The sequence below is a fragment of the Microcebus murinus genome, chromosome 19 (genome assembly GCF_040939455.1).
Source record: "Microcebus murinus isolate Inina chromosome 19, M.murinus_Inina_mat1.0, whole genome shotgun sequence".
NCBI classification, from domain to species: Eukaryota; Metazoa; Chordata; class Mammalia; order Primates; family Cheirogaleidae; genus Microcebus; species Microcebus murinus.
The window spans coordinates 35,349,646-35,372,488 of NC_134122.1; the positions used below are offsets into that span (position 1 = coordinate 35,349,646).

Here is a 22,843-nt window from a genome sequence, read left to right on the forward strand (position 1 = left end):
GTAAAGTATAAGGGCTAAAATCAAGGGCTTTAAAGCTAGACCGGTGCTGAGTTCTCGTCTGTGACTCAGGAAGGTCACTTGATCTCCATGTGCCTCAGCTGTTCAATGCAGAGGTTCTACCTCCTTCCCAGGGCTGTGGAGGTGCTGACATGAGATGTGCATGGAAAGTTCTTTGCACCCTGTGTTGAGACAGTAATTACTCAATAAATGGTTGCAATAATAGTAATGATAGTCGTTATACTGTTATCATATTCACTTTTAGTTGCTTGAAGGAAGGTGTATTGTGTTTCTCTACTCACTACAGCATCAGCACAATGCCTTAGATATGGTAGATGCTAAGAAAATACTTGCTGAATGAATTCGTTATATAAGGGTATGTATACAGTCTAGAGACACAAGCAAAAAGACATAATAAAAGCTTTATTGATACTACACAACAATACACACTGTGATACAATTTGTAATATATATCATTGTGTTGCCCCTCATTAGCAATGCATGGCTCCATGTATCGTAAAAATTGCAGTGAACTTGGTGCATTCATGCACCATTTCGTCCATCCCTGCACATATATTGGTGTGTTGTTGCCTCATGTGGCTTTTGTTGCTGATTTCCATGGAGTCGACTTGTGCCTTTATCCTACCCCAAAATAAATAATCAAGGGGACAATATATACAAAAATATAATAATAACCTTTGTGGTCATCCTGTAGATGATCTTTTCATCTCTCCTGCCCAGAGCCCCTCTCTGTGGGCTGAGGTCGTCTCTCTGTCGTTTATGATTGGTACCTTTGGGCAACCTGTGGTCTCCTCTCTGAGTTTTCTCCCTTCTCTAAAGACCCCCACTCTGATCCACATTCTCCCACCAGAACATGGAGATCAGAGCTCTTGCACGTGAGCTTTCTCTGCCCAGTTTCCCTTCGTGCTCCCAGCTTGCTAGATCGCTCCTTCCTGGGGTAGGGAGTGGACTTCTCTTATTCCTAACCTCTGGGCTTCTTTGAGACTTCCCATGGACCCCCATCCTACCTGCCACTCAGCTGTCCCCAGAGTGCAGGGAGAACCTCTGCCTATGTGTGCAGACACCATGTGACACGTGAGACCAGACCTCATCCGGTCTATGAAGGAGCCAGGTCATCCCTAAACACTTGGGCTCCCCTGGTGGTTCTAAAGCTACAATGTCGCCTTGTGGAGGTGTGGGGATTGAGGGGGTTCAGGGAAGTGATTTGCCGGTTGGAACCCAGCGCCTACCAGGGCGGTGCCTACGGGAAGGCCTCTGGTGCTGACATCTCAATGAGCTTCCCTTCTTTGTCCCTCCTGCAGGACACCGGCCATGATCGGCTGCTCCTTCGTGGTCAACAGGAAGTTCTTCGGTGAAATCGGTCTTCTGGACCCTGGGATGGATGTGTACGGAGGAGAAAACATCGAACTTGGAATCAAGGTTTGTGACCTGGAGTCTCTCCCTCTTGATGTGTTCATGTTTGTGAGCATAGCTTCTTAGTCGTCCTTAAGGTGTATCTAAAGCTTCTTACAGCGGATAAATGACAGATTCATTTGCCCCACCCCCACTCTTGGGGGGATGCTCAAGTAGCATTGTCATTGTCACCCTCCTTAAACATGGAGCCTGGGCTCTCCTCTCTTTGAGGATGGCCAATTTGCTTCGTGCTTTTGTGCATTAGCTGGAAAGTTTCATTCCCAGCCATCCAGTATTGTTCTGTCCTTAAATTTTTCTTAAAATTAAGTGATCTCCTTAGATTAATATTTCCATCCTATGTATTTTGATGGTTCGTGCACATCATAGACTCATAAGATGCTAGAGGAGGGAAACATGTTCCAGGGACCCCCCTTTTTCTCAGAAATGCTTCTAGGGGAGGATGGTGCCCCCAGCCCTGATCGGCTCCACCGTGATAGATTTTATAGCCTGGGTTCTGCTTAAGATTTCATTTGGAAAAAAAACCAATTCCACTGTAAAAAAATAAAAGTTGGAAACCACTGGTGCATCACAACCTTTTCATTTTAGACTTCAGACAAATGAATCCCAGCAAAAAATGGGGGAATTCCTTAGTACCTCGTGACCAAGATTCTCTGCTTGACCAAACTTTAGTCAGGCTCCTGAACCTTCTACTGTACTTGTCTATACACTTCCTTATAAAATCCAGTTTTAGCAAGAAGCCCTCACCCTCGAGTTCTGATCAGGTTCCTCATCCTCCACCGTTCCCCGGGTGATGTGTGGTCACCCTGGCCTGTCTGCAGAAAGAACCCTGCCAGGTCGGTTTAGCCAGAATCTTCCTTATCCCTGATGTTTCCTCTGAGTAATTTTCCATCCACACACCCCACACTGCTCCTTTGCTATAAATTCGTACCTGCCCATGCTGCATTCCTAGTAGAGCCAGTCCCTCTTCCCCACTGCAAGACCCCATTGTGTGGTCCTTGTACCTATCACGATGGTCCTAAATAATGTCTGCCTTGCTGTGCTTGAACAAGTGTCGTTGCATCATGTTTTGCTTTAACACCAGTGACCACTTAACAGTGGACTTGCTTCTCCTGCTGGGGGCGTCTTCCCCAATACTGTGACGATGCTGGAGGGGGACCCAGGCTGGGGTCTCTGTGTCCGCTGCCTCCTGTTCTGAATCTCTGCATACGTGGGCCCCGGGAGCAGGCTTGTTGGAAACAACTCAGGACACCGCTGTGAGGCTGAAAGTTCATTGAACTTCTTCTGTCCTCCCCTGCCACACTCTGGTTTTTATTCTACCTGGGCAGGTACTGGGCGGGGAACCCCTACACCAGTCAGAGCCAAGCCCGCTCTCGTGTCCGATTTCACTGGCTTATTCCTGACTGCTCAACAGCTTTAAGTCACCCCATCGGCCCCTCATCTACACTTGAGCTGTGTGTGTGCAATGAGAGGCTTTGCACCCCATCATGTCCAAGTCGCACGAGTGAAGGGGGCCATGGGGACCTTCCCTGGATCCCAAAATCACACCCTTTTGAAGACTGCAGACTCTTCTTCTTCCTGAGCTTGCAACTCCAGGCTGGGTTCTTGCCTCAGTGGGATTTGCATGGGATTTCTTTGTAAAGCCCAGCAATTCAAAAGCCCGTGGTCACAGCTAATATATGTGCCATTCCTCCTTTTTGAATTTAATGAAAGGAAAAGATCTGGACCCAGCATGTCCATCCTCGGCCTGCAACTTACATTTCCACCTGCTCCCATCTCCTCATTATTCCTGGGCCTTCCTGCTTCTTTTTTCCTTAGCAATCGTCAATTCCTAACGTATGACAGCATTTACTTATTTTTTATGTGTATCGTTTTTCTCTCCCTTCCCCTCGATAGATTGCAAGCTCTGTGGGGCTCAGATCTTTGTTTGATTCACCCTCACATCCCAAGTGTACAGAACCATGCCTGGCATGGGGCTCATAGGTCTTGGTTAGACTAGTGATGGGATAACTGTCTGGGGAATCCAACGTGAGGAGAAGTGATGGAGCGGGGTGGGTTGGGGGGTGTTGGGGAGATAAGTGGAAATGGAACGAGCTGATGGCTAAATGGAGGGGGAGAATGTACGAGTCTAAACAGCTTGTCCGGGGTACTTATCTGGGAGAGAAAGGAGCCAAAGGAAGCCCAGCCTGGAAGAGTGAAGCTTTAATTTACTTTTAATTTTGTTTTGAAAACAAGAGCGACTTGAAGATCTCTCTGTGCTACAAGAAGGAAGCCAGTGAAAGGCACATTGACCCCAGCAGAGGAGAGGGCAGCAAGGGGGGTGGTGGGGAGCCCTGTCCATGCAGAGGGGGAAGTACAGGTGGAGGAATTATCAGGGACAGAGGGCCCCTCCCAGACTTGATTGCCTCTGGGGGCAACAGAGGAGGCTGTGACAGCAGAACCCATCCTTGAGGCTCACTAGGGAGAAGATATTTGTCTCCCCACACTCACAAAAGCATTTGCTTTCTTTTTTTTAATATACTTATAGATTTATTTTATTTTAAGGCTTCGTTGAGATTATTGGCATATTTAAGGTGGACGACATGATGTTTTGGTATACACACACTTTGTGAATTGATCACCATGATCAAGCTAATGGACACATCCATTACCTCTGTCGACTTGCCACTGTGAGTGGGGGAGGGGGATGAGATTTCATCCAAGATCTATCCTGTTAGCAACTTAGAAGTACACAAAGCAGTGGCTCACACCTGTAATCCCAGCTACTTGGGAAGCTGAGGCAGGAGGATTGTTTGAGGCCAGGAGTTCAAGACCAGCCTGGGCAACACCTGTTTCCACAAAAACTTAAAAAAATTAGCCAGGCATGGTGGTGCACGCCTATAGTTCCAGCTACTTAGGAGGCTGAAGCAGGAGGATCCCTTGAGCCCAGGAGTTTGAAGCCGCGATGAGCCATGATTGTGCCACTGCACTCCAGCCAAAGCAACACAGTAAGATCCAATCTCAAAAAAAAAAAAAAGAAAAGAAAAGAAAATTATAAAATACCACATTGTTAACTATTGCCTCTGTGCTATACATTAGATCCAGAAACGATATTCACCTTACTTTGCAGCGACCTAGCGGGAAAGGTCTGGGTGGGAGGCTCTGCGGGCCGGGTGGTGGTGGTGGTAACACCATGGCAGGCAGGACTCTGTGACTGTTTCCCATCCCTGAGGGAGGGAGGGAGCCCGTTGCTTCTACCCCTGCAGCACAGCCCTGTGCACCAAGACCCCTGTACCACCAGCTGGAGGGTACAGCCTCTCTCCTGACTCCTTATTGAGGGGCTGGAGGGCAGAGTCTGTCCCCAGTGTTGCTCCCTGGCTTTGCCTTCTCCACGACAGTTTAGCTCCACTTGCTGCTTGGGGCATGTCTTTAGCAGAGTGTCGGATGCAACTGGGGCGTCATGGGCATCACCCTCGAGTGATTGGTTACCTGCTCTGATTGTACTCCCCGCCACGCCCAGCATCCATGCTAGAGATGTTTTTGCCTCTTACCTCCTGCAAGCTGTGAGCTGACTCGACATAAGCCTTAGTTTTCTGCGACAGGGTCTCCCTCTGTCACCCAGGCTGGAGCACAGTGGCATGATCATAGGTCACTGCAGCCTGGAACTCCTGGGCTCAAGAATCCCAATCTGCCAATTATTAAAATGGGAATTGGGTTCTGTTGGTTCCAGGAAAGCCAAGGCCTGGGTTCAAGATCAACACAGTGTTCTATGGTTCCCATGATGTGGTCCCCAACCAGCAGCCTCAATATCACCTGGGAACTTGTTGCAAATGCAGATTCTTGGGCCCCATCCCAGATCTACTGAATCAGAAACTCTGGCTCGGGGTCAAGCCTCCTGTGTTTAACAAGCCCACCAGGTGAGGCTGTTATTAGTCTACACCTGGGCTCAGCCAGCTTCCCAGCAAATACATGCCTTTATCACAAAGGAGCCCAGGTGAGAGTCCACCTCTTTCCAGACTGTCCTCCTGGTGCTCCTCTGTGGCCACCGTGGGCCCACAGTGAGTCCTTTCTCCTCACTGCAGCCTGCACAGCCAGGCCCCTGAGATACCAGCATCTACTTCCATTACCTTCATAGGCAGGCAGCTCAACCAGGTGACTGCAAGGTTCCTGATGACAGGGCTCCCTTTTAAATAAAATAATGTATATAAGGTGGTTTGTCTTACAGATTATTCCTTCTTCTTTCATTTTGTGCTATTTTATACTGGTCAGAGCACAAATTAGTTGAATAATAAATTGCAATCTTAGGAAAGCATCTTCGCTGCTTGAAAAATAAAATCAGAGCTTTATGTAAACATGTCCAAACACACGCATAATTTTCATGTAGTGTACACATGTACATTTACATATACAAATTTATCTATAAGAAATGACACAAAAGCCTATGCTTTAGTTAAATGGAGACATTGGAATATTAGAACAATGCCTTTTCTTTGTGATTTTTTCATCCCCCCAAAATAGGTTCATTTGCTATCTTTCTAACTATACTCTGAACTTTTTTGTTATTTTTTAAATTCCATCCTCAGCAAGTAAATATCTGAACAGAAAGTTCGGGAAGAAAGAATAGCAGAGTTGACTCTAAGGCTGTTGCTTGGATAAAAGTCAGCTTGTCTGTGGCCAAAATAATCGATACAGTAAAGAGGAAAAAAAAAGCTTTCCAGAATTGAGAAAATAAATGAGATTAGAAATTGCAAGGTTTCATCTTGTTCTGAGTAACATTCATCAGAAACTATTAACAAGGCATATTATAGTAACATGTCTAAATGTTAAGAGAAAAAAAATTCTCCAGGGAGAGAAGGCTAGGTAGATTGCTTTTAAATGAAGTAAAATCAGATGGTTTCAGACTTGTCCAATATATCAGTCAATTTGAGAAGAAAAGCATTCTCTTCTTCTGAACCCTTGTATAAAAGGCTTATACCCCAGACTGCTGAGCCCTTTGGGGCAACCATTTTTAAAGGGAGATGATAGAAAGATACTTTCAGATCCTCAAACTGTCAAAAAATGTCTTAGCTTCATAAGGAACTCCAAGGACTGAATAAAAGGCAGAATTCCTGTGTGTGTGCATTGTGGTTAAAGTATTTGTGAGACTAACAGCCCATCCTGGAGGTAAGTCTATAAGAGAGTTTCTGGGTACTCAGGCCCAGTCTCAGGGTCTTTCTTGGTACAGGCTTTGCAGGGGGTCTGTTTGCTGGGGTCCCCCAGGCTCTGCGACAGTCACCAGTAGGGCATTCAGACTCTGAGTCTGTGTTGGCTGGGCTATGTCATGGCAAGTCATGGGCAAAGAACAGGTGTATTTTAATGTGCATAGGGTAAAAATAACTTTCTTAAAAAGCAGAATTTAACCTGGATGCCTTACCTGCTGGTTACACAGCTCACAATGTCCCTGAGGAGCTGTGATGCCATTTCAGGACCCAGGTAAGCCCAAGGTTGGCACCCTGCCAGCTGGCCCAGCTCAGCCCACTCAAGCTCAGAGCTCTGAAGACCTGCAGGGCCTTCCACAGGCTCAGGGATCATCCCAGCAGTAGATTTGAAGTCTTGCCTCCTTCAGAGGGATTGTTTAGAAACCACTGGGCCACCCCAGGTGGCCAAAGCCCCAGGCCCTCAGATGAACACGGCATTCCCTACTCACACTGGTCTCTTGGCCCCATCTCTTTTCTTCTTCTTCTTTTTAAAATAGATGCAGAAAAAGTATTTGACAAAATTCAGCACCCTTTCATGATAAAAACCCTCAACAAACTATATGTAGAAGAAACATATCTTAAAATCAGAAAAGCCATATATGACAAACCCAAAGCCAGCATCATATTGAATGGGAAAAAGTTGAAAGCATTCCTTCTAAGAACTGGAACAAGACAAGGATGTCCACTGTCACCACTTCTTTTCAACGTGGCCCTGTCTCTTGTTCTTAGTTTTTCTCTGCCTACCTATCTGCAGTTATCTCTGACAAGGCCTGCTGACTGCCATCACACCCACACCCCAGCCTCCCCTCCATGGTTTTTGGAACTCATTACCTGGCACCCAGGGTAACCAGGGCAGATTCCCCCTGTCCTGTCTGTGACCCTGGCAACAAGAGCCCTGATGTCCAAAAGCATCCCATGACCTTCGTCACACACTGTGAACTCTGGGGGCTCAGGTTTGCAGCATCCATTGAATGTTGTGATTTAGATAATGGCTGTTCCCAAAGGGAACCAGACCATCAGTTCTGTTTTGTTTCCTTGACCCTTAGATTGCATAAGTCCTTGGTTCTCCCCTCTGCTGCTGACATTGGTCATGGTTTGATCCAAGGCCTGATCTGAAGGAGGTCATCTTTGGCTATGTGAATGTCTTCACAGTGCAGAGTTAGAGTATATCTGTGATACAGTTTGAGCAAAGTTCCTGGTCTTTTTCAGGTATAGAGTAGGCCTTGAGATTTCATAGACTAGAAGTTACATACATTGTAGGTGGCAGACAGTTCAACTGAATGCTTTTCATTATAATGGAGACTTGGTGAGTGCCCCTCTACCCAAGCAGGCACTGCCACTGGGCACACCACAGTCAGTAGATGGGGTCTCTATCTCCATAAAATTTATGGTCAGGCAGAAATACCATTCATTGAACAAATAATTACCAATGTGATAAATATGAAAAGACAGGATAGGGTGATGTTGTGGGAAAATATAGTAAGGAAAGACAACTTAGTCTAGGGAGTCAGGAAGAGCCTCCCTAAGTTTAAGACTTTAAAAACTAGTCTAGTTTAGACAGACAGAGAAGGAGGTATGCAAGTAAGAATACTTTAGGAAGAGAGAAAAGGACATGCAAAAATTCGGAATTCTGGAGAGTAAATGTATTCTAGGAATTTTGGGAGTTCCAGGATGGCTGGAGCAGAGGAGGGGAGAGGAAAACCTGTTAGATGTAGCACTGCACACTGGGTGGGTGTAGACTATGAGGATTTGTCAGCAAGAATTTGACTTTTTCCTAAGGACTACTGTGGATGTTTTAGACAGATGATAGATGGTAGTTACATAGACAGATGATAGATAAGATAGATAAAATAGATAAGATAGATTAGGTAGGTAGACAGATGACACGTAGGATACACAGATGATAGATAGATAGATAGATAGATAGATAGATAGATAGATAGATAGATAGATGAGGTAGGTAGATTGTTAAAGGATAGATAGATGATAGGTGTATAAGATAGACAGGTAGATAGATGATAGTCTCAAGTATTGGTGACTTACCTCCCTTGAAGAGATTTAAAGGAAATGAAGCAATTAGACTTATTTTTTAATAAAAAGGTCATCATGACTGCCATGTGGAAAGTGGATTATAAAGCTGAGGACACTCAGAAGGAAAGGTCGGTGGGAGAGGGCTTGGAGTGTGGTTAGGACAATGGGAGAGAAATGGACAAATTCAGAAAGTGGAGTAGACAAGACGTGGAGATTGGGTGTAAGGAGGAGATGAAGGGACTTGGGGGTTGAGGCTGAGCACGTGGGAGATGCCTGTGCTATTCTCTGAGATGAGGGACACCATTGGAGGAGATCGGGGAGCAAACAGAAAGATGATGCTTTCTGTTTTAGATATGACAGGTCTGAAATTTCTGAAACACTCCCGGCCACCCAGGAGGCATTTGCACTGCACGTGTGGGGGTTAAGCTAAGGAGCAAGGACTGAACCTGAGATAGACCTGGACATCTTGGGTGTATTGATCAAGGAAGAGGTTGCCTAGGGAAAGGAGAAGAGGGGGTAGTCCAGAAGCCCAGAGTAAAGCAACATGGCGGGTGTGGAAGGAGCAGCTGGAAAGGGAGGGAGCCGAAGTAAAACAACTGAGGAAGAGTGGTCTGTGGCAGCTGAGAGCAGAGTGCATGGAAGTGCCCAGAGTTGGCCTCGGAAGCAGTAGGTGTAGAGAGGAGACGATTGACATGGTGTCGCTCAGGAGGCGTGCTGGATAGAACATGCTGGTCCATGGAACGTGAGGTGTGAATGAGAAGAGACTGTTTAGGAGCCCCCAGGTTTCCCAGCAACTGAGTGAATTTACCTAGATAGAGAACACAGCTAGAGGAGGTCTAAAGTTGGGGGTGCAAGAAGTTCTGTTTTAGAAATATTGAGTTTCAGGAGTGGCAGCCCCCTGTGACCTGGCAGTGAGACATCAAGGGAACGTGGGAATAGGATGGATCCCAGCCAAGGGCAGGACTTGGTAGAGGGGTCAGGTGTTCACCCCTGCTCTGGGGTCTGCAGGGCCAGGGTGCTTAGGGTTAGGGCTGACTTAAAGGTGCAGGACAGGCCTGGCACGGTAGCTCACACCTGTAATCCTAGCACTCTGGGAGTCTGAGGCGGGTGGATCGTTTGAGCTCAGGAGTTCGAGGCCAGGCTGAGCAAGAGCAAGATCCCCGTCTCTACTATAAATAGAAAGAAATTACTTGGCCAACTAAAAATATATAGAAAACATTTGCCAGGCATGGTGGCGCATGCCTGTAGTCCCAGCTACTCGGGAGGCTGAGGCAGGAGGATCACTTGAGCTCAGGAGTGTGAGGTTGCTGTGAGCTAGGCTGACACCACAGCACTCCAGCCCAGACAACAGAGTGAGACTCTGTCTCAAACAAACAAACAAACAAACAAACAAACAAAAAAAGGCCCAGGGCATGGTGATTTCTTTTATGGTTTGAGCCAGTGGGTTACAGCACACAGTTGCCATATCTGCTACACCTAAAGAATTGAAGGGCTAGGAAAGTAGGATTTTTAAAAATTAAGTCCTATTCATCTTATTTTTTCCTCCTGAAAGATTTTTGGAAAAAAAACTTAGTTGTTCAAAATGATTACAACTTTCATGTCTCTGTTCCGTACTCCAATCTCAGGCCAGTGCATGGGTTCCTAGTTCCTCATCCAGCCCTGCAGTGTTCACCTGTTTACCTTCAAGGCACTTCCCAGAAAGAGATGGCCAGGTCCCCTTGGCCCCTCGCTAGAGCCAGGTGATGAGCCTCTACCTGGAAAGATTTCCCTACAGTGGCACCTTTTTCTTCTAGCTGTCACTGCTACACCAACCTCAGCACAGAACGGTGTTTTATTGCACATAGCAAGGGCAGGGGAAGTTCATTTAAGCAGAGTGCCTGGCATTAGATAGGAGGGCCATTGTGCCATCTTTATTAAAATGTATTGCCATCCTCTTAAAGAAGAATAGCAGACTAATTAATATTAATTCATGTAGAAAGCTGAACACAAGGATACATGTGTGTACACTTACATGCACAAAGACATGCACATGTGTACACACACACGCCAAACAGCTCTTCCTCAAAAACCCTTCCAAAGGACAGCCAGGAATGTGATGTAGAATAAAATGCTTTCCTTTTATAGAATCTCTAAAATTCTATAATGTTAAATTTTACACAAGCTGGAAATCCTATCCTGAGTAGATAAAAGTTTAGCTTATTTTGTCTCTTCCTGTTTTTATCCCCTCAAAACAAATTAGGAGATGAAGAATTCAGTCATTACATTTTATGTTAATTTCTTTTATTTTAATTCAACATTTTATTATGGAAACTTGAAACATACACAAAAATAGAACAGCATAATGAATTCAAATGCACTGATCATTCAACTTTAACTAATATTAACATTTTGCTGGGGTTTTTTTTTCAGTTACTGTTCACTGGGTTTTTAAAAGCAAATCCCCAGACATCACATCATTCCATATAAATATTTAGAATGCACGGCTAACATATAAAGACTTTTAAAAACATAATCTCAACACAAAATTACACTTAACAAAATCCAATACCCAGTCCATGTTTTCTCAAAAATATTTCTCAAAATTCTAACATATTCTCTCCAAAAAATTATTTTGCAGTTGACTTGTTCAAATAAGAATCCAAACAAGGGCCATGCATTGCATCTGTTTGATGTGTCTAATCTGTAACATTTCCCTCACCCTTATTATTTTCATGTCATTCATTTATTGAAGAAACCAAATCATTTGTCCTATAAAATTTTGCACAATCTGGATTTAGCACGTTGATTCCTCTTGATGTCTTTAACATGTTTTCCTAATCTCCATTTTCTCTAAGCTGTGATTAGATCTAGAAGGTTAATTAGACCTTCCTTCCTTCCTTCCTTCCTCCCTTTTTGGTGAGAATATTTTAGGTGGTGCTATGAACTTCTTAGCACGTGACCTCGGGAGAGACGTATTGTCTGGTTATCTCACTTTTAGTGACTTTAAGATTCAACACTGGGTTCAGGTGTTGTCAGCCTGATTGAGTCATTATAAAGTTCCCCATCAATCTTTCACCTAATTAATGGCTTTAGCAGCCACTGATGAGCGTTGCCTACATCCATTATTTCATTAGAGCCTACAAAATGGTGGTTTTTAGATTCGACATTCATTCTGCATTTATGAGATGTAATTCTTCTATTAAAAAGAACTTTCCCTCCTCAACTGTTTGAATACTCTGAGATACAGTGCAAACAAGACCGGCAAGATAAATGCTTGGTTCCTTCTTTTTATTTAAACATTTTTAGAGCTGTGTGTTGGTGCCATAGCACCCTCCAAAGATGATCATTGAGGTTTTCTTTTTTTTTTTTTTTTTTTAGTAATATTATGGATTCAAAGTTTTTAAACTTTGAAATATATATAGTGTCTAAGTCCATTGTAGTTATTCATTTTTTGCCCATTCTATATGTATTTTTATTAAGGCATAATTTTAAACAATCAAATGCACAGGTAGTCTTCAGTCTGATGAGTTTCACAGTCATATACCCTTATAATCACCTCCCAAAACATGATACTGAACATTCTCATTGCCTGAGAAGGTCCTCTTTTGCCTTTCCTGTCTGTCCTTTCCTCCCCTGTCCCACCTCCCACCCTGACAACCATTTTCTGATTTTTATCATCATAGATAACTTGTGTCTGTTCTGGAATTCCACATGGATTGAATCATACCTTATATATGCTATTGCATCTGACTTCCTTCAACTAAAGTAATGTTTCTGAGATGTCTCCATGTTGTAGTTGTGTGTATCAGCAACTCAGTCTTTGTCATTGCTGAGAAGTATTCCACTGTGTCAATACATGATGACTTGTTTATTCATTTTCCTACTGAAGGATCTTGGGTTGTTTCTAACATGAGACTGTTATGAGCATTCATATAAATGTCTTTTTTGGACATATATTTTGATTTCTCTTGAGTAAATACCCAGGAATGGAATAGGTGGAATATATAGAAGACGTGTTTTTAACTTTTTATGAAACTATCAACCAGGGAGTCAAAGTATACTATTTTTCTCCCCCACCAGTCCTGTATAAAAGTTATAGATGTTCCACGTCTTTGGCAGTATTTGGTAATATAAGAATTTATTTTAACAAATATAGTAGGTTCTTTTTTATTGTATGACACCTAGTCAAAGGATACTTTTATTTATATATATTATTTTTATTGACACATAATATAAGTATATGTTTTGGGGGTACATGTGATAATTTAATACAGTCATATAATTTGTAAAGATCAGATCAGTGTGGTTAGGATATCCATCACCATAAATATTTATTTTATCTTTAGGCTAGAAACATTCACATTATTCTCTTCTAGCTATTTTGAACTATACAATAGATATTTATAAACTATAGTCACCATATTGATCTATCAAATACTAGGTCTTATGTCTTGTTCAAACTGTGTATTTTTACCAATTAATCAACCTCTCTTCACCCCTTCCTTCCCCCTATTCTTTGAAGTGGTTCCTCATTGTGGTTTTAACTTCCATTTCCTTGATGACTAATGAGCGCCTTTTCTTATGCTTTTAATTTATACATCTACTTTTGCCCATATAAAAATATTGTATTGCTTTGTTTTATTGTCGATTTGTACGGGCTCATTATATGTATTCTGGATACTATTTCTTTCTCATATATGTGCAGTGCAAATATATTTCTCCAGTCTGTGGCATGCATATGTTTTCTTCTAGAAGCTTTATGGGTTTTTTTGTATTTAGGTCTATGGTCCATAAAGGCCCTGAAGAAAACATATGAGAATTTCTTTTTTCAGGTCTAGGCACCCACAGGCTGTGTCCTTCATTGAGAATCACTTTTTGGCACACAGTTAGTCTATATCCAGAGTACTTAGCAGGCATGCTAGTGGACACTAAGTTTGAAACAGGTTCCCACAAATGTCATTACATTTAAATGAGAGGATGGAGAAGCACTTGAAAGTATGAATAATACCTATTATTGATTGGCACTAATCTTGTGCCTTGGAGAGCAGCCTGGGCAACATAGCAAGACCCCATCCGTGCAAAAAATAAAAAAATAAAAATAAAAAAATTAGCCGGGTATGGTGGCACACAACTGTAGTCCCAGCAACTCAGGAGGCTGAAGCAGGAGGATCATTTGGGCCCAAGTTAGGAGTTAGAGTTTAAGGTGAGTGATGATCGTGTCACCGCACTCCAGCCTGGGCGACAGAGCAAGACCCTATCTCTAAAAAAGTAAAAGTAAATAAAAAATAATAAAGTTCTATGAAACTTGTCATGTATTGCTTGGAATATTCATTCATCCAGAGCACTTCATCCTTCCGCCATCTGGATAACTGTGGCAGGCCTGTAGATGCACAGTGACATAGCCCTACAGTAGGTGCTGAGGTTGTTGCTTGTATGTAACACACATCAAAAAACAATTCCACTTGTAATAGACACGATGTTCATAATCTTTATATAGACAGGCAGATAGATATCATGCCCACACATTTATTTCATGTAATACACTATCTCATATATAGAGAACTGTAGTTACGTAATAAACAAAAAATGTGTTTGAAACAGCATGAAATTGGATTTCCTCATCCATAAATTGTGTTATATTTATGTCTAAGCTATACTTCAAGAAAGAGAACTGCAATGTTGATATTTTTATAAATGGTGTCTAATGTATTTCTATTAAGGGGAGATATATTCACTGTGCTGAAATGTATTATCATAATAGCCAAGCCATTTACTCTACCACCGGAAAATAAGGTGGTATTCTATCTGGAATTTCACTTGCCTGCTCCTAGCCTGCCAGATCCATTGTAAATTATTGTAGGCATCTGTGAGTTATTTTATAGGAAGCATCCATCTATTTTTACAACTCCAAAAAGTCTGTCACTCTCATTCATCTCCCTGGGAATAAAGCAATAATTTGATTCTCTATAAATGGGAACCTGAATTTACACCGTCTTCTCCAGTTGGGACATCGGTGACGTGGGTGATTCATGGCTCTGTGTTTCCGGGGCAGGGGACTGGGAGGTGACATCCCTGTGTGTTTGTTGTCGTTTTCCACTATTTCCATAGAAAAGGGGATGGGATGCCACCTGTCCCTGTTCTTTTTAGAGTGTAACTGTTTTGTTCCCTGTCCACGGAAGCCTGTTGAACGCTGAACTGTAAGGTATGGGATCCCAGCAGCCCTGGGTCTAGTAGTCGCGTAGATGTCTATGACCAGGCCACGGGCACTGTGCTGTTCTCGGCCTTCAGGGACCTTCACTGCAACTGCTTACATTGTCAGGGTTCCAACGGGAAAGAGGTTGCAAGTCTGGGACCCTCTGGGGTGTTTGCAACCTGCTGGACAGGCCAAGGTTGTCTGTCTCGGCCTGTCTGAGATGAGCTTGTCTGAGAAATGTCAGTGTTTTATCCCCTCTTCCCTTGCTAAGATGCCAATGGGAGAGATGTCCCTTTGTCAGCTGCCTGAGGTCCTATGGGACCAACCCTGTTTGTACCTGGAACTGTGGATGCTTCCAGAGCCAGGAAAGTGGGCAGTGGGAAGAGACTGAATTATCACTAAAATGAAGAGGTCGGAGGCCTGAGCAGGAAGGAATCAGGGCTGGAGTGTGTAGCCAAAGAATTGGAGAGCCAGGAAGCCCAGAGGGAAAACTGATAGACTGGGCCAAGCAGTGCAGAGAGCACCTGGGACAGGTGCATCTGCCTGGTGCCCAGGGCCGTCTTCCCCATGCGTTCTGCAGCACGATGCCCGGGTATGCTGGCTGCATGTAAACGCCCACCCGCTGAGTGGGGTGACCCATTACTCAGCTGACAGTCCACCAATGACTCCGGATTCATGCATGAAAGTATCTCTGACATGTCCTGTTCTAAGTCTGGGTTGTCTGTGCCGGAGGATCCCCCTGAGTGGAACCATTCAACCTTGACCATCGTTTCCTAAGTACTACCTACTTACAACTACGGCCTCCATTATTGTGGAAGCTCTTACTTAACCCAGTTAATTTTGGGTAAAGAAGCCTAAATGGAAATGCGGTCGATGGATTTGCCAACTTTGAGTCTCATCTTCGAAGCCACTGTCTATACGTGTACGTGATGGCAGCTTCTTCCGGCGGACAGCCACGTGTGGCCGCTGCCTGCTTTACAGAAAACCGAATGGCACCCCGTTTCACTTTTCGGTAATTAATTTCCTTCCCTTTTGAAAGTCTAAAAGGGAAACACATTGTGCATTTGACAACTCCATACATTTTAAAGTATTCAAGCTCAGAAATACAACTGTGTGTTTCCTCCTTGTGACAGAAATGGAAAGAATTAAAACTTCACATATTTTTTGAAGCTTGCATTTTGCACTTTTTTTTCCCAACCTTTTTTGAGGCACATTCAGATTCCATTCCTCCTACAAGAACAACCATGTAGGAAATTACAAAGGTCCATTCTATGGATGTAAAAGGGGCCAAAGGAAATGTGCAGATTGCAGTGAAAAGCTATTATTTTCTTATGTTTTTGCTCCCATTGGCACTCACACCATGTTCTCTTTTTTTTTTACTCACGCAGAAAATCAGCTGTTTCTTTGGGTTTAGAGCGGTGATGGGAAAGTTGGGGCGTTTAGTGGGGAAAGCTAACAATGGACAATTTTGGGGGTCTGGGACAAGCTGGGGTGCACCACCTGAGTCTGAGAACACTCAGGCAGTTTGGAGTCTTGTTCTGTGGGGCAGGAGGGTGCTCTGAGGATGCTCAGGCTGCCTGGAAAACCAGGATGTTGTGAGAGCCTCTGGTAGAGTTGTTAAGATAGAAAGAGATCTAGCCCTGCTTCCCTCCCTAGCCACCGGCAGGAGGGGTGGAGGCAGGATTTCTTGAGAACCAGACAAGGGAAGAATCAGATGGGCTTGAGGGGGATGGTTGATGTTCCAGTTCCAGCTACATAACAAATAACCCAAAACCGAATGGCTTAAAACAACAGCAATCATTTTATTATCTCTCCTGTGCCTCAGGAATTCAGACAGGAAATAGTGCATTTGGGGTTGAATTGTGTCCCCCAACAAATGCGTTGAAGTCTTAACCGCCAGTGTCTGTGAAGGTGACCTTATTTGGAAACAGGGTATTGGCAGATGTCACTGAGTTGATATGAGGTCATTAGGGCTGGCCCTAATCTGAAAACACAAACACACAGGGAAGATACCATGTGACAACAGAGACAGAAATGAGAGTGATACAGCCACAAATCAAAGAAAGCCAAAGATTGATGGTCACCATCAGAAGTCAGGAAGAAGACAGGAAGGATCCCTCCATATAGTTTTGAGAAGGAGCTTGGCCCTGCTGACCCTTTGAATTTAGACTTCTAATCCCCAGAGCTATGAGACAACATATGTCTGTCATTTTCAGCCACCCAGCTTGTGGGACTTTGTTACAGTCGCTCTAGGAAACTAATGCAGTGGGGACAGTCTATCTCTACTCCATGAGGTCTGGGGCCTCGGCTGGGAAGACTTAAAAGATGGGGACTGGCATCATCTGGCGTGTTCATCGCATGTCTGGGAGCTGGTGCTGGCTGCGGACTAGAACCCGGCGTGGCTGCCGGGTAGAACACCTGCATGCGGTCTCTCTGGGCAGGCTAGTTTGGGCATCTTCATGGCATGGTGACTGGGTTCCAGGAGCAAGTGTCCTCAAAAGAGCCAGGCAGAGATCGTATCACCTTTTATGGCCTCGCCTGGGAAGTCGTGTAGTGTCACTTCCACTATAGTCACAATTCAAAGGGAGCCTGGATCCAAGAGGAGGGAACACGGACCACACAGCTCTGTGGGAAGAGTGTGCAGGTCTCGCTTTAGAAGAGCATGCGGAATGGGAGAGATAGCTGCAGCAATTTTGGAAAATACAATCTGCCGCGGTGGAGAGCGCACCACCCCCAGCTTGGTTAGAGTAGACATGCTCGTTCAAGGGCAGGGGCTGGGGAAGTCTGTCCTCCCTCTCTTGTGCTTTGGACTCTGCCATCTCCATTATGCGGTATCTCTGCGTTCACATGTAGTCCTTGCAACATTGATCTGGTCTCACTCAAGAAGGAATTAAATTCAGTTCGAAAAACATTCTGAGTCCTTTGTGTCCAAGAAAATGAGCGAAGCCTGGTGTCAGGCCCTGTGTCGGTAGACAGGAGGAGTTGCTGGCCTGGAGGGGTCACAGAGACGGAGGGTGTGAGCAGATGAGCTGCTAAGTGTAATGCGAGGCCGGAGTGAGTGGCGCCATATGTCGCATGGGGAGCAGAATGTTAGGGGACTGGGCGGCCAAAAAGGTTTCCTGGCAGAGGTAGTGGGATTGGCCCCATCCCAGGGTCCCCTGCAGGCAGTGCTGCGTGACTGCCTGGCGTGGCCATGCCGGCCTGTGTGTCTCTGCCCGAGTTTTGCTCTGTGTCCCTTGGGGTCCTCTTCTCACTGGTCTTGGCCTTCGTCTTCACTCACGATCCTGTACAGCCTGCAGGGACGGCACGATGGTGCTGTCCCTTACTGTGAGGAGAGATGCAGCTTGCTAACTCAGAGCACAGGAGCAGCCCGCATCCTAGGAGAGGCTTGCCTCTCTGTCTGTCTGATAATACAGGGCTGCCGCAAAAGCAGCAGAGTGTGTCATTAACACACCGCGCTGACACCGTCCCCCTTGGTCAGCAGGGCTGCGGACTTGCTCCCACAGCGTATGGACGGGGCTTGCGCACGTGGTGACGCACAGCTATGCTTATCATTTCTCTTATCTGGATTTAGTGGCAGCTTTTTGTTTCCAGTGTAATGTGGGGTTTTGTTTGGATGTTCTTTTATGCCACATTTTATGTCTTTTTATTCTCTTTTAATTTAGTGGATTTAAGATAGAAAAGACCTAGGAGATCTATCTTTAGGGGAGTAAGATGCCTCAACCAACTTTCTGGAAATATTTTAACATGGAACTAGAGGTGAAAAAAATTTATGGAAATGCCTGGAGTTCCATAAGTCAGCAAATATTTATTGAGCGTCTGCTAAGTGCCGGCACTCTGCCAGGCCTGGGTAGTCTGGGGTCTCCCAGTCATCAAGATGACAGTCTGTTTGGGGTCAGACATTAAGTGGCTAAGCAGATACAAATAGGAGCTCACAGGTTGGGGTAAATGACCTAGGGGAAGAGTACTGGGGGGAGGTGTGCTGGGGCATTGCTGGTCAGAGATGACCTCTGCAGGGAATGAACTTGAAGCATGACCTGAAGGCAGGAGGACACAGCCAGGCAGAGTGCAGCCCGGAGTGTTCCGGGCAGTGGGCGGCACTTATAGGGGTCCCCAGGTCTGGGCACAGATGGGTCTGGAGAGTTCCAAGACCTGGGGAGGCCTGTGGCTGAGCAGAATGAGCTCGTGCAGCTGAGAGTGACAAAGTTAGAAAGGCAGGAGAGTGCCAGATCTTGTGGGGCCTCGTAGGCCACCGTGAGGCTTGGGGACTTGGTCCCAGCTTTAACGAGAAATCATCCAAGGGAGAACCACACCATCCTACGTGGGCTTAGAGCAGACTTGCTCAGGGCCTGAGAGGACACAGGCTGGTCCCATGGCCTTGGGGAAGCTCCATGTTTAAGGTCTTTGTTCTTCTTAATTTAAAAGGCTGGTGCCAGCTCTGAAGGTCAGTCTCTGTGGGTCTCTGGAGGATGACTGCCTGGGCAGGGGACACCGGAATGGGGGCTCACTAGGGCCTGGGAGCCCCACTGGCTATGGAAGTGTGGCCTTAGGTGGTGTCTCAAAGAGCCCTGAGTTCGAATCTTGTCCTGCCATTGCATCATTCAAGGCCGCCTTAAGAAATACCCTTCCCCTGCAGCAGCAGCTCTAACGGCAGCCAGGGGCCAGCTGAAATTTACACTAGGCTATTTCTTCTGCCTGGGTCTAGGCCCCAAGAGGGCTCCTGGGGGTCACCCATTACAGTAGAACTTCTCACCGGGACACTGTTGACATTTGGGCTGGGTAATCGCTCGTTGTGTGCAGGGGTGGGGAGGGCAGCTGTCCTGTGCGTGCAGGGGGTGTAGCAGCATCCTGGCCTCTACCCACCAGATGCCAGCAGGGCCTCTGCCCCCCAACCAAGTTGTGACAACCGAAAATGTCCTCAGACATTGCCAAACGCTCCCCCTGGGGAGAGAAGCTGGGACAAAGCTACCCTTGGTTGAGAACTCCAGATTTAGACCATGCATCCCTAAGGGGGCGATATGGCCCCCAAGGGCTAAAAACATTGGTTTTTTGTTGGGGCGCAAAAAGTCTTAGATATTACAGTGGTTTGTAGTCCTCTAAAGAGCCACAATGCATAAGCAGACACAGGGCATATCCACGGTATTAAAATTTCCTGGGGGAGGAAGGTAGTTAAGAAAAAAAGCCTAAAAAGTCTCTTTAGGAGGATTGATAATAAAAGACAAGGTTGAAAAACATTGATTTACACCGAGAGCCAGTTTTTCCTGGAAGACAGGAAGCTGGAGATTGAAATGGGGAAACAGACGGTGCATTGGGAAGCACAGAGCAAGCGATTAGCAGCCAAGGGCCGGGGACTCGTGGTCATGGTGACAGCTGCCAGTCATCACTCCCAACCTGCCGGGCACTGTGCCGCGTGATTTGAGTGCTCGCAATAACATTGTGACGCAGGTGCTCTTATTTATTTCCCACTTTACAGCTGGGAAACTGAGACACATGCAGATTAAGTAATGTGCAGAGCTGCAATAAGAAGGCAACTTCCAGAGCCGGTGCCCTTGGCCCGTGTAGATGGATCGAGGCTAACTTGTGTGAGCCCATTGGAGACGGGGGTTGGCACCTTTCAGGGGGGCTTTTTGGGTCATTGATCAGTAGAGAGCAGGGATCCGGGATGGGAGCAGAGGAAAGTCAGGAAGAGGGGGTGATTAGGAAGAAAACTGGGAATCGGGAAGTTACACAAGAGGGAGGCAGGGGCCCGACAGCCTGGCAAGCAGGGAATGCATCTGCCTCAGAATTTCGTTAAAGTCCTAATGTGACTTTCTCCCGGGTCACTTTGCACAGCACTCTCTGTCCCAGTGGCTGCAGGTGGGACTGGAGCAGGCGTGGCTGGGCAGCTGCGGTGGATCCTTCCAGCTGTCCCATGCAAGGCTGGCCTTTGCCGCTCCCTTCCCCACTTGTTAAGTAAACCCCTAAGCCTCCTGACAACCCAGGCTTGTCTCACCTGAATTCTTATCCTAAGCTCATAATCTTTTCAGGAAGGAATTTTACAAGCATCCCTAATTTAAAAAAAAAAAAAAATGTGCAGAGTATTTCTCACCCAAGCTGCCTATCTACAAAGAGAAATAATGCTATTTTGTGCCATTTTTTGGCAAACATTACTCTCAGACCAGAACTTTTCGCTGTTTTTAACCTCAGTCTGTGCTGAGAAGGGGTTTTAGATTCAAGCCTGAAGAGCCCGCTGCTGGAGGGGCAGCTCCCACCCCCAGCTCGCACCCAGAACCAGATTGACCCTCCTTGATTCACCAGTGGTGACCGAGGGAAGAATTAAAAGCTGCACCTTTGATGTTTCAGCTTTAAAAAAAAATTGCTCTAATGTGGAATAATTGGAGCATTTCAAATTAGGAATGGAATTATGATAATTGGGTCTATGCGTCGTCGCCGTCTCTGAGATGGGTCTTGCACACAGACGAGGTTTCCCTTCTGCCCCTGTCTCTCTCGTCTATTGGGGGCCGATCGGGCTGGAGCCCTGGGGCAGGGGAGGTGCCAGGTCATTCTCAGGCTCCCAGATTAATGGCAGAGCTCTGTTGGGAGGCACCTAAAAGTTCATGTTGTATAAACAGTGGCATATCTGTGCCAGAGTCAGCTGGCCTGTGCTTGCTTCCCTCCATCGACAAGACCCTCACCACCTTCACTACTCCTGCCACGGGACTGCTGAGACCACTGGAAACGTGTGTTTCATGGCTAGCATAAACCAAGTACAGTGCTAAGTGCTCATTGCCTTATTTCATTCTTAGAGCTGTCCAATGAGCCATTATTATTATTATTATTATTCATATCGCACAGGCAAGGAAGCTGAGTCACAGTGCTTGCAAATGGAGGATGCAGGTTTTGACCTCAAGGAGTGCAAGCCCAGAAGTGTGATTAACTGCCACACAATACTGCCCTGTAGTCCATTTCCCTGGAGCGTTCATGCAGCGTTTCCTGAGGCTCATGCAGGGACGCTGGTTCTGGTCACTAGAGCACTAGGTCAAGTTCTTCTGCTCAGCATCTCCGCAGATGACAGACCACAGTGGTGCGACCCTTGGCATCCACTCCCCCTTCGGGAAGTCCTGCCTACTATAGGGTAAACGTAGCCAGTTCCTCACCGGTCCTCTAACCTCATGCTTTAAGCTTCCTACATCCAGAGCTTTCTTTCTTGCTTTGCCTAGAAAGGAACACGGCCCTGCATATGGCAAAGAGCAGGGCAGGGGGCAAGGGGTGTGACCTAGCCCTTGTTCTGTGCTTAAAGCCAAGGTCCTGTCGTGCTGTGGGCACAGAGGGAATCACCACGTTTTCCCACAAACAAACAAATGTTTTGGGGAAGTCCCTTCAGAAACATCCAGTGAAGTTACATTGAGAAGATCGAATTCAGAGTTACCTTGAAGGCTGTCCACATTCTTTACCCTCAAACTTGGCTCGCTCTTGAATGCTGTGTATTTAAACTTAAGGAAAATACGACTTGGTGTCTGCATTCTGTTTATTCATTTATTCAATATTTACTGAGCAAAGAGCGCCTACTGGGTTTGAAGCAGAGTACCAGGTTCTGAGGACATAAAGGGGACAAAGTTGTCAGTTCTCAAAGAGAAGAAACAGAAAATCAATAGTTATAATACAGCGTGATGAGCACAATCATATAGACGCACCTGCCCGGGACAATCTGGAGTTACAGAAGAGGACTCCAGGGCCTGCGGGTCCAGGATCACTTATGACCATGCCTTAAGGACAGGGAGGAGTGCTGGGGTTCCAGGAGAGGAGAGAACATGTGCAGCGGAAAGACAGATTACTTAGCCTAAGGGAAACTTTCTATGGTCGAGGAAGGCCAGCTGATACACATCATAGTGGACTACGACATAAATGCTTCTGGACTGCAACTCATTTGAGCACACTCTTGCCTGTGTTCCCCATCCTACCTGGAATGTGCCACCGTGTGACTGGTGTGCTCAGATGGCCAGCACTTAGCACGAGG

At 45.7% G+C, this 22,843-nt stretch overlaps 1 protein-coding gene across 1 annotated transcript in view; it reads left to right on the top strand.

Moving 5' to 3' along the window:
- Positions 1 to 22,843, top strand: part of GALNT17 (polypeptide N-acetylgalactosaminyltransferase 17) — a 399,836-nt gene that overhangs the window by 293,696 nt on the left and 83,297 nt on the right. The window contains exon 6 of the mRNA XM_012764068.3: positions 1,320 to 1,437. Coding sequence (XP_012619522.1) covers positions 1,320 to 1,437 — 118 coding nt within the window. The remainder of the gene's footprint in view (positions 1 to 1,319; positions 1,438 to 22,843) is intronic.